At 35.5% G+C, this 16995-nt stretch overlaps 1 protein-coding gene and 1 long non-coding RNA gene across 3 annotated transcripts; both read left to right on the top strand.

Moving 5' to 3' along the window:
- The first annotated feature begins 535 nt into the window (after positions 1-535).
- Positions 536-2537, top strand: LOC140179483 (uncharacterized). 2 transcript variants are annotated; one of them, XR_011872962.1, is made up of 3 exons: positions 536-1908; positions 2093-2169; positions 2399-2537. It is a non-coding gene; the product is annotated as an uncharacterized lncRNA (long non-coding RNA). The 2 variants fall into 2 exon arrangements; XR_011872961.1 differs by having other exon boundaries at positions 536-2169.
- A 9643-nt stretch (positions 2538-12180) lies between these two features.
- On the top strand, positions 12181-14266 carry LOC140179482 (uncharacterized). Its single transcript, XM_072218382.1, has 3 exons — positions 12181-12669; positions 12757-12883; positions 14003-14266. Exons 1-3 carry the CDS (start codon positions 12203-12205, stop codon positions 14150-14152), a joined length of 744 nt encoding a protein of 247 aa, XP_072074483.1. The 5' UTR covers positions 12181-12202; the 3' UTR covers positions 14153-14266.
- The last annotated feature ends 2729 nt before the right edge of the window (positions 14267-16995 follow it).

Genomic DNA, 16995 nt, shown 5'->3' with positions numbered 1-16995 from the left:
ATCCATATCAATGAATCAATAGCTAATGACAATTTTGATTCAATTTGCTTTTTTTAATTCGAAAGTTTTATACCATTATTATAACTATATGTTTTCTTTAGAGTAAATTATGATTTTTATTCTCATAAAATTCAATTTATTGATAAAATAATCTTTGAAAAAAAGGGCATTTTGATTTTTTAAATGTGATCCTAATTTAATAAAATTTAAAAAAATTCACTTTGTAAGTGAAAAATAATTCATATATTTAATTTATTTGTTGGTTTGTTGATAAATTAGAAGATCTATTGAAGAGTAAATATAAAAAATTATTCCTTTAATCAAGTTTACATTTTTTATTATATTATAAAAATTATTCATAAGGCATATATAAAAAAATTATATTTAAAAAATTTTATATTTTATTGATTTTTTTCATCTCTAACAACATTAGAACCCATCACATTCCTTTTATTTTTGTATATTTTAAAAAATATTCAAAAGGCACATATAAAAAACCAAAAGCCAACGCCTCCCCCCTCCCCCCCGGGGCAAAAGAAAAAAGGAAACAAAAGCTAATCTAATGACCTTTCGTCATCTCTCTGTGATGTCTCACCTTACTCAACCAAAAAATTCTAACACCCAATTTTTCCAGAGTCAAACCCCATAACCTCCTAGCACATACGAAGCCGTCATCGACTACAGTGCATGCCGGCGCCTCCGATTCGTCTGACAGCAATGTCCCGGGCAACTTCTTTGCAAACAAACCTTTTTCTTGCCCTGTTGATAGATTGAGACTACAAACTTCGTGCCATTATCAACGGACTCGAGCATGCTCTAAATCATTAGAAAATCGAACAACAAGGTGAGGTTTTTCCCTAATAGTTGCACTCCCAACACACAATCTTTTATTCACTTTTTCTTCTTTTGCATGTCTTTTCTCTTTTGGTAGCTTTTCTTTCATTAATTTGATTAAGTGAAGTTTTGGGTTTTGAAAAGATTGAGTTCATAAGTTGATGTTTTGAGTGTGAATATGTGGAGTCCAAACATACTTTGTGACAAGGTGGAATCCTGATTTTTGAAATAAGTCATTTATGTTGTTACTATTATTATCACATTTTTGTTATTAAAAAGTTAAATTAATAAAAAGTTACCCTTATTCCTTTCTTTCTATCTGTTTGCAAAGAAAATAAAGAAATTTTTTAAACATTGTTCTCTCACCATGAGTGTTGTTGCATGTAGAAGTGATCACAAAAGATAGATATTACATTATTTGTGTCTACTATTAATGATTTTTTGTTATATGTATTGTAAACATACTGAGTGAAACATTGACCAAGTGATAAAGAATTCAGAATAAAATTTACTGCATACAAAGGACGGGTACACATTTAAATTAATATATGCTTTGTGCCTTTTTTTTAGTAACTATGTAAAAACAGATAAATTACATATAACCCAAATAATAAAATCTATCATAATAAATTAAATATCTATGATAAGTCTCTCTTTTTTTTTTAAGGTGATGTGTTGATTTTAGATATAATAATTTCTAAATATAGTGCCGATGTGGAAGATGAAATTGTGCTAATTGATCACCGTGACAATTGTATCAAGCTTAAAATGAAAATCCGATAAAGAAAAATCTGGATACCTTCACATGAGGTAGAAAAGTTATTTGCTTTCTATAACTTCAAAAGCATGGTGTGGATATACTTAATGTATGTCACAAGTGGAATATTTTTTATGCCTCCTGTGAATAAGCAAAATGATCCAATCTATGTGCATTTTTATGAATGTCATTATGTTAAAGATATTATTGGGATATATTTGTTAAAAGTTATTCAAGATAAGTTAGGGTTAAACTACTTTGATGCATTGGAGGATGTTGCTTATAGAAGATAATGTGATACATGGGAATATGAAAAGGTTAGAATTTACAATTTTTTTAATTATTGTTAATTTTGTACATGTTATATTTTAATTATCATATTTATTTTCAAATTTGTCTATAATTCATTGTATATTATTTTGTTATTTGCTTCTTCGGATGTCTGGCTTTTTTCATTATTTTTAAGTTTTTTTACCTTTTTTTTATTAATTGCACTTGTAGTCCTGGTGTGCAAAAAATTGTCAAAAACAATTCAAAAGAAAGTACTGTCCAGAATAGATCAACAACAAAAAAAGAGGGTATGTTAAATTTTTTCTGATTTAATATTATACTAGTGTTACATATGTTTTAATTTTGTCACTCTCGGTATAAACTAATTGGTAGTTAAGTTTGTTATAATCAAAATGTATTAGGTAGAAGAATTGCTTTGCATTTCAGAATATTTTGTATAACATCATCTTACATCTTTGATTGTTGTCATTTTTAGTTTGATGACATTTTTTTATTTGTTATCATTGAAATAAACAGCTATATTGTTCTACATCATTGCAAGACATTGACTAAGTATGATGTCAAGGCTGATCAATTTGTAAGTTTGTATAGTGATAGTTTCATACTTATTGGTTACTTTAATTTTTTTATGGAATTAATTGTTAGTTTTTTTTTACACAGTATATCCCGTATCACTTTGCTAAGTTACTACTTGATAGTAGACGATTAGAAAATTGAAAGTTTGTTGTTGAGGACTCAAAGATTACTACAAATTTTGGAATGAATGTGTTGAAAAGTAAACATAGAGAACGAGAATACAAAATTGGTCTTAAATGGAAAGATTTTGTGAAAATGCATAAACTTAAAACCAGATATTCATGTGTCTTTAGGATGGTTTCGAAAGAGGATCAACTGATTCGAGTTTCTATAACTAGAAAGTACTTATTTTGGTAGTTTGAAACTTTCTGGTGTTACTTTTGGATATGTATTACATTTTTGGAACCTAAATTATTCATGCTCTAAAATTTAAAATATATGCAGTGTGAGAACTTATTACTTAATCTATATATTTTTTTACTATATGGTATGAATAGTTGTTGTAAACAAATGTGAAGTATTTGACTATGTTTTTTCTTCTCTTTTATGGAAAATTAAATTATTATGGTATTTTTTTAACTATAATATTAATATCAGATATGATTCTTTGTCCAAGATATTTTGGGTATATTGAATAATTTCATTTTTTAATATGTTGATAAAATTGTAATTCCGTGCAAGTGCACGGGTCCTCACGCTAGTATACATAATATGTTATATTTATTTATAGTATTATATATATATATATATATATATATATATATATTATAATACTTTAATATTTTACTCTATTCTATTTTAGATATAGTGTCAATACAAAGAGCTTCTTTGTATCGAAATTTATGTTTCAATATTATCCTTAACGAGAGAGACTTATTATTAAAATAAATTGTCGTGTACAATTGTCAATTACTGTATAAAAAAACTGTTCCCCCAAGTTAAACAGCAATTTTATGGAAAGTAAGCCAACTTAAAGAATAAAAGTTGGCCAGTTTAAAAGAATTTTTTTTCTCAAAATTAGCGAACAATGGAAGGTTATATATTAAAATGATAAACAAAACATTAGGGCTGCGATAATGGTATGGTGGTAACCGATTGCGGTCGAAGTTATCAGACGAATAAACAGAGGTTGAGAATAATAGAAGGCAACATAATAGTGAAGGTGAGACAGTAGTACTTGTATAAGTAAAAAGAATGATAATGGAAAAAATTAGTGTATAATAGAAATGGATGATATTATCAAAATAAATTGTTAATAATTTCGAAATATTAATAAAATTAAATATACTTAAAGTCTTCAATAAACTGTAATCCACCCTCACACACTAACATCGGGACCGTTAAACCTGAAAACCCAAACTATAGTCACCATAACCTTAAGCGTAATCCATGAAGGCTAAAAACCAGAAACTAAAAGATACAACGCTAAGGCTGAGAACATATATTTTTAATTATTTATGTAATCTCCCATTTATAAACTCTGATATACCGACATGCACTAAGTCGTACTGTTAAAACCAAAACTGTTGGAATTCCTGAACATGAAACCTGAACTGTAATTACCATACTCGTAGCGGTAAGCCACAAAGACCCGACACGAAGAAACTAAAAGAAACAGCGCTTAGCCTAAACGAATGAACCTGGAACCCTAAACCCTCGAAATGTTTAATACGAATCATGAAACCTAAACACTCAAAACGAAATCATGCAACCGGAAAGCCGAACCATTCTAAGGCATAAACCCCGAGCGAGTGGGAGAACTACTAAGTGGGTTTGAGTTACAACCTCCTTCCTATTACCCACCTAATCCAGAGTGAGCGGAAGAACAACTACCACCGCTACTACCCATGTGGGTGCTTAAAATCTCAACCTAGAGCGTAGTCGATTAATCCACTACTGCTGCAACTACACAGGTATCAAGTGGGACGAACTTGAATAAGGTGGATCAGGTGGGACAAACCTGAATCCTTGCCACTACCCAAGTATCATATTCAAAATTTATTGTTACTTTCGTTATCATTTCAATTGTCTCATATTGCTTTAAAAGTGCGTAATTAAACCCAATAAGCTATCCAGTCGGATACCCTAAATTTCGAAATTGTAATCCCTGCTACCGTCAACCTTCATCTTTTATGTTATTTAGGTAAACTCCCATTTGTAAATTGTAATCCATCCACACCCAATAAAGCATATCTTTGACACCATACCTCAAAGACATTAACCAAGAAACATGCACTGTTAAGGCTATACCCCAACTGTCACCTGTGAAGACCAAACACGGAGAAACTAAAACCTAAACACTTGCTGAGGGTTCACTCTACCTGAGAACTGAAGCGCACTAACCCGTCAACCCCGGAACATTGACACGAATCCGTAATCCATGCTTCGGTAAACACTAGTCCGTATTCCCTGAAACGTTGAGCAGGAACCATACGGAAGCACAACGGTGAGCCCTGAGCCTTGATACTGGAATCCTGAGCCCGAAAACCCAAACCGTAACCCCTTAGGGTGTGTGTGGCAAACCCGTATGGAGAGAAAAAGCACGTTTAGACCAATTAAAGGCTTCAATTTCTGGTCTGACATACCTTCTTAATTCATCCGCCGCAGAACTTGCTTTGTATTTGAATTTACGTTTACATGGGACCACAGTACCTTAGTCATCCATTTAAGGCACCTAAAATAATAATAAAAATAAGATTATTGAGAGTATTTAAAAAGAGTTTTAACATATGTTGTGGTATGTTATTTTTAATAAAAATACTTAAAAATTTGTCAATTTTTATATGTTATGTTTAATTTGTAAAATAAATATTAATTTTTATTACAATAGTAAAAAATTATAATACACTAAAATAGAGTATTATAAAAAATCCCATATAAAAAATACTAAAAGAAGTATATAAAAATATTAAATAAACATACGAAGATAGTTTTATAATTTAATATTATATTTTCTTAGTTATAACTAATTATTACTTACAAAAATATACTTTCGGGGCCGAAGACCGTCGTTGCGGGGTTCCAGGTTACTGCTGCCAAGCCAGAAAGCAACGCTCAAAGGAGCAGAGAACAGAGCACATCTGCAGAATGCAACGTCGTCAACCTAATTGAGGGCCCCGACGAGGAATGAACAGTAAGAGCTGGTGGCGAGATCTGGTTCCAAGTTCCTACCTAGTTTTGCTGGGTACTGGAACGACAGGACCATCATGTTTGGGTTGATGCTCCACCAGGATCTTTGCATGGCATCACAGTTGACTCCCCAGACCAAGAACGTAGCGGCAACACATGTCCCGTCCTATAGCATGACCTATGCCAGCCCCACCACCTTCGGGAACATAGGACAAGTAAGTGAAACCGAGATGCTTTACTCTTGTCTGGCACAGAACGTCAACTACTACTGTTGTTACGACCTTATTTTTCTATTGTCTTATGACGCTATCCAAACCCTTTTTTGACAGGGCATGATTGGTTCCACCTTCTGAAGCGGGTCTAACATCATCAGATCCGGATCGGCAATTCCGTCTAAGTTCCTTAGAATAGGGGAAGTCCCCGACGACATGAAAACACCATCGAGAATGTGCAGGAACCCAAGACAACAGAATAGCCAAAGCAATGCATCCTCTATAGCAGTGATCTTTCCGTTGGTAAGGCCCATTTGCCCGGATAGTTCTGCGTTAAATCGTACTCAATCTGTACCAGACTTAACCCTGGACCCTAACCTTTTTTATTTCGTAGTACATACATGCCGGCTTCAAGTTAACTTGTCAGATGGGTTTCCCACTAGAGGCGGCCCAGGTGATTGCCTACATATTCGGCGACTCTATGAACCCTTAAAAGAGGCTGTTTCGTCGTGGGGATCGCAACCTGGATTGCGAGTCGTTCTCGTCGCTGCTACTTGGAAATGAACCGTCAACCTACGTACTGGAGCTGCTTGCGCTCAGGACCACGTGGACCTACTTACTACCTGGGAATGAACAGCTGAATTCGTCGTCTTCCTCAGCCCATGACACGTCCCATGATCTCTGCTTGCAGTACATTGTAACCTCGAATGAAACGCAAGTGCTCGTCCTCTTGGTGGACACAACTCTCACATTGCTGGCTAGCATCAGCACCTCCCGAAACAGTTCGAAAACCTCTCTTGTTTAAACCATCGCTGTGAACTGCTAAATGGCTTCGAGTTTTGTTTTTACTACAGGTTCACCGTATGCAGACCTGTAGTTTGCCACCAATTTTCTTCTTCACATGAATTCCAGGTAGTGTTGGAAGTACTCCACAAACTCCCTCAGATTGTACCCATTGTGTATAAATTTCCCAATCTGCATATTCAAAGCCTTGCACCTCGACGTTGTCTTCAATCCTACGAAGAATTTTCCCCGGATGTGCGCATTGGACCATGAATGCTTCCTTGCATACATATCAGCTATCCACGGGTGGTTCTCTAACCCGAACTTTGCCACGCTATCCATCCATATTCTCTCAAATTTATCAACCTCTAGATCGCTCATCAAGCATAGACAAAATTTTCGAAGAAAAACGGGCCGTCCAACTCTAGTAGTGGCATTCCTTAACAAGTGTCAGCTACACAACCTGTGATGTGCACTGGGAAAACTGTACTAACCACACTCTTCATGGCAAGATCCCCGTCTGTCATGACAGATTTTGGTTGTTTTCCTTTCATTGCCTCAAGAAATAACCGCAATAATCACACATAGATTTCTTCACTCTCGTTGCTCAAGATGGCGCAACCAAACACAACCGTACTCATATGATGGTCCACCTCTGAGAATATTACCAATGGGCACTTGTATTTGTTATGATCGTACCTTGCGTCAAACCCCAGGACATCCCCGAACACACTGTAGTCATAACGACTAGTACCATCACACCAGAAGAAATTTTCCAGCCTTTTCTCACCATCCAGAGAGTACTTCCAGAATATTCCACAATCGGTAGTCCTTAAAGTTGCCAAGAACTTCAACGCGGCCTAAGCATCTGTCGCGCCTGCCCGCCTTTGCTTCTCTATTGCATTATAGATGTCCTTTATCTCGAACCCAACAATCTCGAATCCCCCTTACTGATTAGCAAAGGCTCGGAATATCGTCGGCACTCGCAACCCAACTTTCCTCATCGAATTGATTTAGCGCAAATCACCTTCCTTGACTGTTCTGTATGACTGCATCAGACCCCTAAACTTCGCATCCAGCATGGGATGATTATGGTTATCACAAAATTGTTCAACAAACCATCGCCCACTGGTATCATCAACGTGCACCTTAATTCAAGCTTCACACCCGCATCGTGTGATCAGTCGATGATCTATCTTCCTCTCTCCCCGCTGCATGTGTTTCCCATCTCGCTCTCCTTCTGTTGAGCACACGAATATCTGCCAAATGATTTCACACTCCGCCCCCTGCTTTGTTCTGCGACCCACCTTTGACCACCTCACCGAGAATCCCTTTATGCGACCGTATTCGTTGTAGCAGTCATAAGCTGCCTGCAAGTTTATGAACTCAGTCGTTAGGATGTCCTTCGCTGTGAGGGCTGAAAATTTAGTTGCGCAAACAATACTATTCCGTCAACAATCCTCACTGATGCTTTTACATCTATGTCTGTATCTGCGGCGGACAAATTCATCGCTTCTGCTTCCTTTACCAGCACGGTTTCGCCGATCATCCCATCCCCCGCATCCTGCAACAAACAACATACGGCATCGGTGACAACAAGCGGTGGGCCACATCAACAAAAACCGGTCCACAGAAAATTCATAAAATGAGTAAAACACAACATGCGGTGTACGGACTCGGTCAAAATTAAATAAAAACTGTAGCTTCGCTCCACAAATCCATTCGCCTGTCACAGTTCAAATATCGCACTGAGTGAAAATTGGCATTATCAATCATAACTACAAACACGCAACTATATCCCACACCCCCTAAAATAATCCTGCACATAAGCCAGATCTAACTAAAATCTATTCAAGTATATCGACCAACCCCAATTTCGACAAACATTTTAATAAGTAACAATTCAAATTCGTCCGTGTGCCGCTCTAAACGACAACCTCTAAACATAAAAAACTTATAACTGTTGGAGACACGATGGAGGCACGGGCCCCCAATCGAAACCCATTTCTGGAGCATACCTCAACAACCTCCCCTGGCATTATCGAAAGGTAAATAACTCAGTAACATCGACACAACGTACCTGCAAATCTAGTTGTCCCGTGGGGTCCATTACCTTCCCTTATGGTAAACCTCAAGTTAGCCAGATCTCGATCTATGCTTCCGCGCCATTCAGTCAAGCGTTCTCTTCCGCCTTGAAGCACCGTCTCCGTCCACGTGGTCCAAACGAAGCTTCACAGTGACCCCAACACAACTTACACCTACCTATTAATGGAGCTTGGAACTTTCATTTAATAATGGATTCTCATCTCCTCCCTCCCTTTTTCCTTTTTTTTTTTTTGAAATTCATCCCCAACCGCTACTTTTACCTATTTGTGACCCCCCCATTTTTTCATTAATTCACTTTATTACCTGGTCCATCAAGGACCAGAAAATACTTTTTCTACTGAAGAAAGCTCCATTTAAGAAGATGATTGTCATGTTGGGAATTTAATTGGACCTCATATTTGATATCTTTCTCTAGTTATTCTCGTTCACCTGTTCCATACAGATGAAAAGAAAAAAAAAATACTCGAATTAGAAAAAAGAAAAATGGGGATCACTTAATGTAAACAAAGGGAAAAAGTAGCAGACCTCTGTTCCTTTTGAATTTATTTCATCAAAAGGCTAAAATAGTAGGATTTAGATTCTCTAAATTTTAAATTTCACTTTAGAAGATAAAGTGTGATCTTTTATCATTTATTTCATAGGTTGGATCAAGAAAAAATATGAGAGAGAAACTATTTAAAAGTGAAAGTTCACACTTTACTCTCTCAAGTGAAAATTCAAAATTTAGAGGATTCAAATTTAAAATAGTTGGGTATTTTGTAGTCGTTTATTAGTGAAAATCTTGTGATGAATTTATAATTTTTTTTAAAGAAAGTATCATGTATGTTTTTGTAAAAATTTTATGATGAATTTATAGATTCTTGAAAAAAAATACTTAATAAGTCATGGAAAAACTATAATAATAGATTTATAAATTTCCAACAAAATGATATAAAAAATAGAGAAAATAAATCGTATTTAACATTATATTTTTTTTAAAGAAAATACTAAGAGCAACTCTAATAAAATCAATTTTAGGTATCATTTTTTACTTCTATAGTAACTAAACTGATTTAAAATTAAAATTTGTATTGGATAAAATGATACTAGTATCAATAAGGATATACTATATTATTTTAAAGAAAGATAAATAAAATGCTACCACTTGTATAATTCATTAAATCCATGAAAAAACATTGTAATATTGTTATTGTAACGTTGTAACAAAGACTCAATCAAAATAAATCCAAATAAATAAGATGTAATTAGTTGTACTTCTATATTTTATTACTCTATTTCTTTATTATCTTCTTATCGATTTGGTAGAAAAATGAAGCTAATTTTTTATAATATGAAAAGCTTATTGGTGTTTTTAATGGAAATGGGTGCTTTTGGTGTATTGACAGATTGGTGGACATGTCAGATGGCAGCTTCAACACGTGGGGGAGTGCTGACTCAGCACGTGGGAGGCGTGTTGACGACGTGTCGCTCTCTTATTTGATGGCGATGCAATACGTGATCTGCGTGTTGAGTGCTCTCCCTATATAAGGCAAAGTTTGGTACCATTTTATTATAAAAAGAAGAGTTGTTTGAGTGTGTTTCTGGTGTGATGGAGGGTATTGCAAACCTGGTAGCGTATCACAATGGTGGGATTATACGGAATACTCATGAAGGAGTAAGCTTTGTCACTACAAGAAAATACGTATTTTTCGACGCAAAAAATCGACGGCTATCTCTGCCATCGATTTTTTTCGACGGTTTGCTGTCGATAATTTTAAAAAAAGAAATTTAAAAATAAAATAATAAAATCGACGGCTTTGTCGTCGATTTTTTTTACGCTGCATTAAACCTTTTTTACTATCATCATATTATCGATGAACCAGGGGTTGGAAATACTTTTATTTTAAAATCGACGAAAATAGCGCCTATTTTAATATTTAAAATATCGACAACATTTCCGTTGATAAATTTGAACGGTCCAGATTGCTTTCTAAAATCGAATAAATGGTGTAGATTTAATGTATAAAATAGACGAGAAAGTCGTTGCTTTTTTTCAAATTAAAATAGACAACACCACTGTCGATTTTTATTGCTGAAAACATCACCCCACGCCCACTTCCCGCCTCCAAGTTCAGAAACACAATTTTATCCCAAATTCCTCATCAACCCTCATTTTACCCCAAATTCACCAACCCTCATTCTCCACTGCCGGCGTCACGGTTGCGCCGCCGTCACGCTCTATTGTTGCCGTGTCGTTATCGCTCCCCACTTCGCTCCTCTTGCTCGCTCCGCTGCTGCCGCGCCGTCGGTGCTCATTTTCTCTGTTGCCGCCGTCGCTCCTCCTACCTTGGTCCTTCTCCGCTCTCTCTTAATCAAGCTCACAAGAAGCAGGTATCATTTCTGACTGTTACTGAACTCTTTACTGGTGTTATTCCTTATTTCGGTGTTCCGCTTAGCGTGGATTTGTTGCTTTTTTCTCCAAAGCCTGATATGCTTTTAGGTTAAGTCAACTCCTCCTTTTAGGTTTTGTTTTATGAATGATGGAATCGATGAATGAACTTGTTTGCAATTTGGTACTTGTTTTCGCAAGGAAAATGCTTCATAGCCAGAAATCTTATTAAATTTATAGGGTTCAGGATTATATGACAACATGTGATAGGAGCAGTTTTAATTTTCTAACCACTAATAATTTATAGGGGGTTCATTTGATAACTGTTGCTTTCAGAGGGGAAGGTTGTTAAGCTTTCACAAGAGTCCATTCATGTTGTTGTGCTTGGATTTTCTTCTGCGATTGTAATCGAGAAAGACATTAGGGAAGAATTCGTGTACAAAACTGTGAGTATCTGCCAAGAATGTTTAGTGGTTGCTATCCATTAAATCTGATTGTGTTCATAATTACTAGAACTAATGTGGTCTATGTATGTACTGTGTCGTTTCTTGTAGAAACATGAGCAAGATGTGTATGCAAGCAAATCTCACAAGAGACATGTTATCAAAGTTGGAACTATGATACGGTTTTCAGTCAAGAGCTAACATGCTGTTAATTCATTTCAAATGTGACTATATGTATTCAATCTAGAGTCCAGAAGAATTCATTTGAACACTATGCTAGTATGTTTGGTGCACTCTCCGTGCCTCTGTTTCTTTTTAGTATAATCTTATATTCATGCTCTAGATTCCAACTGGTGAAATATATTTATGTTAGGGAAAGACTATAGTAGCCATCTTGTACGATGGTTTTCTTATTTTGTTGCATACCTAAATAGATGCACTGATGAAACACTATTTCTAAATATTTTTGTATGAGTATTAACTTGCCAAACTCTTTTAACTGTTTAGCTGCATCCCTGTATCTGAACATAAATGTCCACATTCTTTTATCCTTTTCTTTTCTGCATCTGATTGAGCCTTTTCTTTTCTGCATATACAAGTTCATCTAGCATCTAATGCTTTTCTTTAATTTTCTGTTTTACCTTTTAATACAGTATTGAGAAGCAGCCCCCACATAAAAAAAATTTGAAAAGCTGGAATAAATATGGTTGATGGAGACGGAGATCGCGGTCGCCGTCGTGGTCGTGGCCGTGGCCGTGGCCGTGGCCGAAGACGAAAGGGGAGGCCTAGGCTTTCTACCGGTCACCCCCTTGACTTGCATGCAGATCCATACTCTCTCATTGGGTCATCATCCGACACGACTGCTCCGACCAATGGGAGACTGCCACCTATTGCTACTACTACCCCCTCCTGTCAGGAGCCTCAGATTCACATGATGCCTACTCCGGGTGTGCCAAGATCATGCACTCAACAAGCCAATGAACCTTCCAACACTGCCTCACATGGTGTGCAGAGTGATCCAGCTATTGGGGCTCCCAGTCGAGCAGGATCTTGTGGGGAAAGACAAACCACATCTAATAGTACCCAAGATGCTCAGGGTCAAGGAACATCCACTGCCACTGGTCACTCCAGCACAAGTGATCCCAAGCTTAGATATGATGGTGCCAAATGGTTTGTTATTTGCTTTAAATTTTATGAATAACATGTCTCATTTTTACTAAGTAATATGTCTTTATCATTTTTTTGTTTTTGATGTAGTTGGCACCCACCTAAGCCTGGATTGAAGCGTATTTCTCAGGTTTTTAAAGAAAACTACAACAAGCCTTGGCTGAGTTTTGATGAGGCAGATGATGATACTCGAAAAATATGGTGGACTGAGTGGAGGGTAAATTTTATCTACCTTATTTTACGTATTTTACAATATTATATATCATAGTATATTATACTACCTTCTTGCATCTACTTTGGCTTCTTGCATCTACCTTATGCAGTATGGCTTTAATCTATATACTGTCTCCTTAGCTTTACATTGTTCATTGTTCATTGTTCATTGCATCTACTTTGGTTATGGGAATATTCCATCCTTAACTGTTTCTATATAACTTATTAATAGTGATAACATACAAATTTGATTACTTCTGTATAACATAAGCATGCTCTTAGTTTAATTAAGCAATCTAATGTGGCCAAGCAATGGTAGCTTTATATATATGTGGACAAAGCAAAACCTACCAAACAATAAATTGTAGTCCTAATTGGTTGAACAACTGCATTTAGAAACAGACCAATCTGTTCAACTTCCAAGAAGAAGCAACTTCCTTATTAGTTTCTTTCCCATTAGACCTTGTTTATGTAGTACACCTTGTTTGTATATATAATTCAATGGTATTTTGTATATATATGTTGTAGTATATTTTTGTTGTGTCTCAGATCTGTGATTGTTTTCCATTAACCAATTATGGATACATTGACATCATTTTGGCAGAAGAAAAAAAGAAAAAGCTAACAAGCTCATTGGGGTTGTGTGAAGTTCAGACTTTATATTGTTTTGTTTTGCTGAGAAAGCAAAAAGTGCTAATTTCATAAAATTGCTTCATATATCTCCATTGAGTAACGATTTTTCATCTTTAATTCTTTATATATAACCCGAAAGATTTTATGCAGATTTCTATGCCTTCTTTTCTCCATAAGTTGTGAATAGAAGTTAGATGTGATTTTTATTGAAGATATGCATGGTATGATTAATAATTAGAGTTCAGGATATGATTGGTAACTAGTAAGAACTAAGAAAAGGTGTAGGCCTATCTTATTAAAATTTTGTTTAAAGGAATGGATTTAAAAGGAGTGGGGACAGCATGGAGTAGGTCAAACTCATTTTTCTTTGCATTGGACGGCCAAATTACAGAGTGTATTCACTCTTGCTAATATAACATTGTAAATTACAGCAAAATAAATTTGTATCTGTTCAGAGGCTAAATTTTATTTGTAATTTTTTTTAAAATAGAAATGCTTTGACATTATTGATACGGAAGAGGATGATATCTATCAAGCTGGAGGTTTAGGGCTGCCAAGCGCTTGCGAGGTATGCTTCATGCCATTCGCAAAAAAGGTGCCCGTCCATATTGGATCCCACCAGAAGTTCTTGGTGAATTGATGAGACGTTGGGACACTGATGCCTATAGACAATTACAGGTGAAAAATACAGCTGCCAGGAAATCGACTCGAGGTACTTCCCTTCACACTGCAGGAGGCACCACCTTTCTAGAAGCGAGGTTACACTTGGTAAGTTGCTTATAGAACCCTATTTTTTACTTAAAGACAATCTTTACTATGATATTTGCTATTCTGAAAATTTCTTAAGACCAAACAAGTAAGAAAAAACTTACAGCAATTCTAATGTGTTTGTTTACCTTATTTATTTCATTCATAATTTTGTTGATAATTTGGTTATGTGAGAATCTCTTTCCAAGTTGGCTATAGTTTATGAGGATCTTTATTTTCATTCTCTACCATATGGTTGAGTAGTGATTATGTGGCATGTTATCTTCTGAATTATTAGTTTTATTATGTGGCTCTAGTGAGGGATGAAGATAACATGCTCTTTTTCATGGTTGACTTACTTGACTTTTGCTTCACCCTCCCTCCACTTCAGACCTGGTTGGCACCCAACACAAATGCTCTATGATTCTATTCCATGCTTTTTAGTTTTTATTATTAGTTAACTGCTTTTTATTGTTATCTAAACAATGCAAAATTAAATAAAAAGTGTCAGTTGTTTCTCTCTTGAGTCTTGAATTAACAATTTAATATTAAACATTAGATTCGCCCTTTACAAAAACATGCACCCAAATTGGTCGGTCTCGATTCAGAATTTCACTATGTCGTTTTCTGCTTATGTTTAGATTCCCCCTATTATTTATTATATAGTACAAAGTTATTTATCTTTTCTTAAATAATGTGTCTAAACAAGAAAAACTGAACTCACATGGTTGGTTTAGTACAATACATCATCAATTGTACACTCATATTTGTTGATAATTTGTTTACATTATGTAGAATCATTCGCTTGGAAGACCATCACGTATGGATGAGTTTTTTAAGCACACTCATACTCGCAAAGAGGATAGGACTCAATGGGTTGATGAACACTCTCGAAAGACAAAGGTAACTTACCTTTATTCATTGTAACTATTTTGTTATCTAATTGTTATGCATTATTGATACTTATAGTAGTTTATCAATTATTTTTCTTTATTGTAGGATATATTTCAAGAGCGTATGTTTCAGGTTGAGCAAGAGCGGCATGCTGCTATAGAGGCTGGTGTAATTGATCCACCGCCTGTCTCTGAGGAAAGCATATGGATTGAGACAGTGGGTGAAAAATGAAGAGGTAGGGTATATGGCATGGGTGAGGTAAGGGACTCTTCCATAGTGCGACCTCGAGTTGATGGGCCAACCACGACCACCAGTATTGATGTTTTGGATCTTAGAGAACGAATCACAATACTCAATAGGGAAGTTGAACAACATGCCGCTAAATATAGAGAGCTTGAAGATCACTACCAAAGAGAGAAAAGAGAGTGGCAACAGACTGTTGAATCCTTGTGTGAGGATCTCAACACCAGTAACTCACAGATGGATCAATTTAGTCATCAGTTGAGCAGCTTGACTGAGTATGTGAGAGCTATAGGTCCTAGTAGTTCTGGATCACGTGTTCCCCCACCTCCTCCTTTTACTTTTCCAAACTCTCAGAAAAGCACAGCCCCAACCCCAGTCCCAACCCCAGCCCCAGGTAGAAAACTCCCACCTATTCTGCAGCGACCAGGACAACCACAGAATTCTCAAAAGGAGGATGATTCTGACGATTTTGATGACTCAGATGATTATTTAGATGAGTATGAGTAGGTTATTTAATTACTTTACTTTGAATATTTTGTATTATTAGTAGATTGCAATTTAAATGAATATAAGTCTAAGTTTAGTTATTTATCTTGTCTTGAGTCTTTATATTAGAGGGTTATTTATTATTTTGATAAGTTTGTAAACTCATTATCTAATATTTAGTATAAATTTTATTTTTATATTTAAAACTTTATTTGTCTTGTTATTTAATATTCTGTATAAATTTTATTTTTATATTTAAAAGTTCATTTATATTAACTGTTTACTATTTTTCAAATAAAAAAAAATTAAAACATATAACTATTAAAATCGACGGTAAAGTTATCGCTTTTAAAAGTTAAAATAGACACTAAATCGACGGCATATGTGTCGATTTTATTAAATCAAATATCGACAGCGCCTTTGTCAATTTTATTAAGCATGTTATAGACAAAGGCGTTATTGATTTTATTGAGTTAAATATCGACCCCAAGATCGTCGATTTTATTGAATCAGTTATCGACAAAGAAGACGTCGATTTTAAATAATAATATCGACGGCAGCATTGTCGATTTTAGTAAGAATGTAAAATTCTCACACCCATATTACAGACAGAAAAGATGTCGATTTTATTAAATTATTATCGACGGCTAAGCAAGCCGCCGATTTTATTAGAAGTTTGAAAAATCGACAAGCTTTATAGCGACCACCTTCACCGTCCATTTTACCGTCGAATTTTAATATTATCGACGGCCTAGCCGTCGATTTGGCCGTCGATTTTAACGATGTTTCTTGTAGTGTGTGTGTGAGAATCCATTTTTGTTTGTGGTCCCATGCACCATCATGTTCATGGAGCTTCAGAATGGTCTTTATCAAAGTATAGAGAATGATATGTTGAGGAGAGTGAGCAATATTCTGTACCAAAATTCCGTTATAGTTTTGATGGTCTAATACACTTTGATATTATACTGATCATTGACGAACTGAGTATACAGAATATGTTCCACATTCACCAGCAGACTCAGGTGCGATAGCCAAAGATTGAGCTGTATGTTGAGTTTGAAAATGTAGAGGCAGATAGGATTCAAAATGATTTAGATATAGAGGATGATAGAG

The sequence above is a fragment of the Arachis hypogaea genome, chromosome 15 (assembly GCF_003086295.3).
Source record: "Arachis hypogaea cultivar Tifrunner chromosome 15, arahy.Tifrunner.gnm2.J5K5, whole genome shotgun sequence".
Lineage (NCBI taxonomy): Eukaryota > Viridiplantae > Streptophyta > Magnoliopsida > Fabales > Fabaceae > Arachis > Arachis hypogaea.
The sequence above is the reverse complement of the archived record's forward strand: the minus strand, read 5'-3'. Positions and strand labels throughout refer to the sequence as shown.

Coding starts and splice junctions, on each gene's coding strand:
- LOC140179482 (XM_072218382.1), top strand. CDS start 12,203: ATGGTTGATGGAGACGGAGATCGCGGTCGCCGTCGTGGTCGTGGCCGT. Junction 12,670..12,756: donor AGATATGATGGTGCCAAATG/GTTTGTTATTTG, acceptor TTTTTGATGTAG/TTGGCACCCACCTAAGCCTG. Junction 12,884..14,002: donor TATGGTGGACTGAGTGGAGG/GTAAATTTTATC, acceptor TTTTTAAAATAG/AAATGCTTTGACATTATTGA.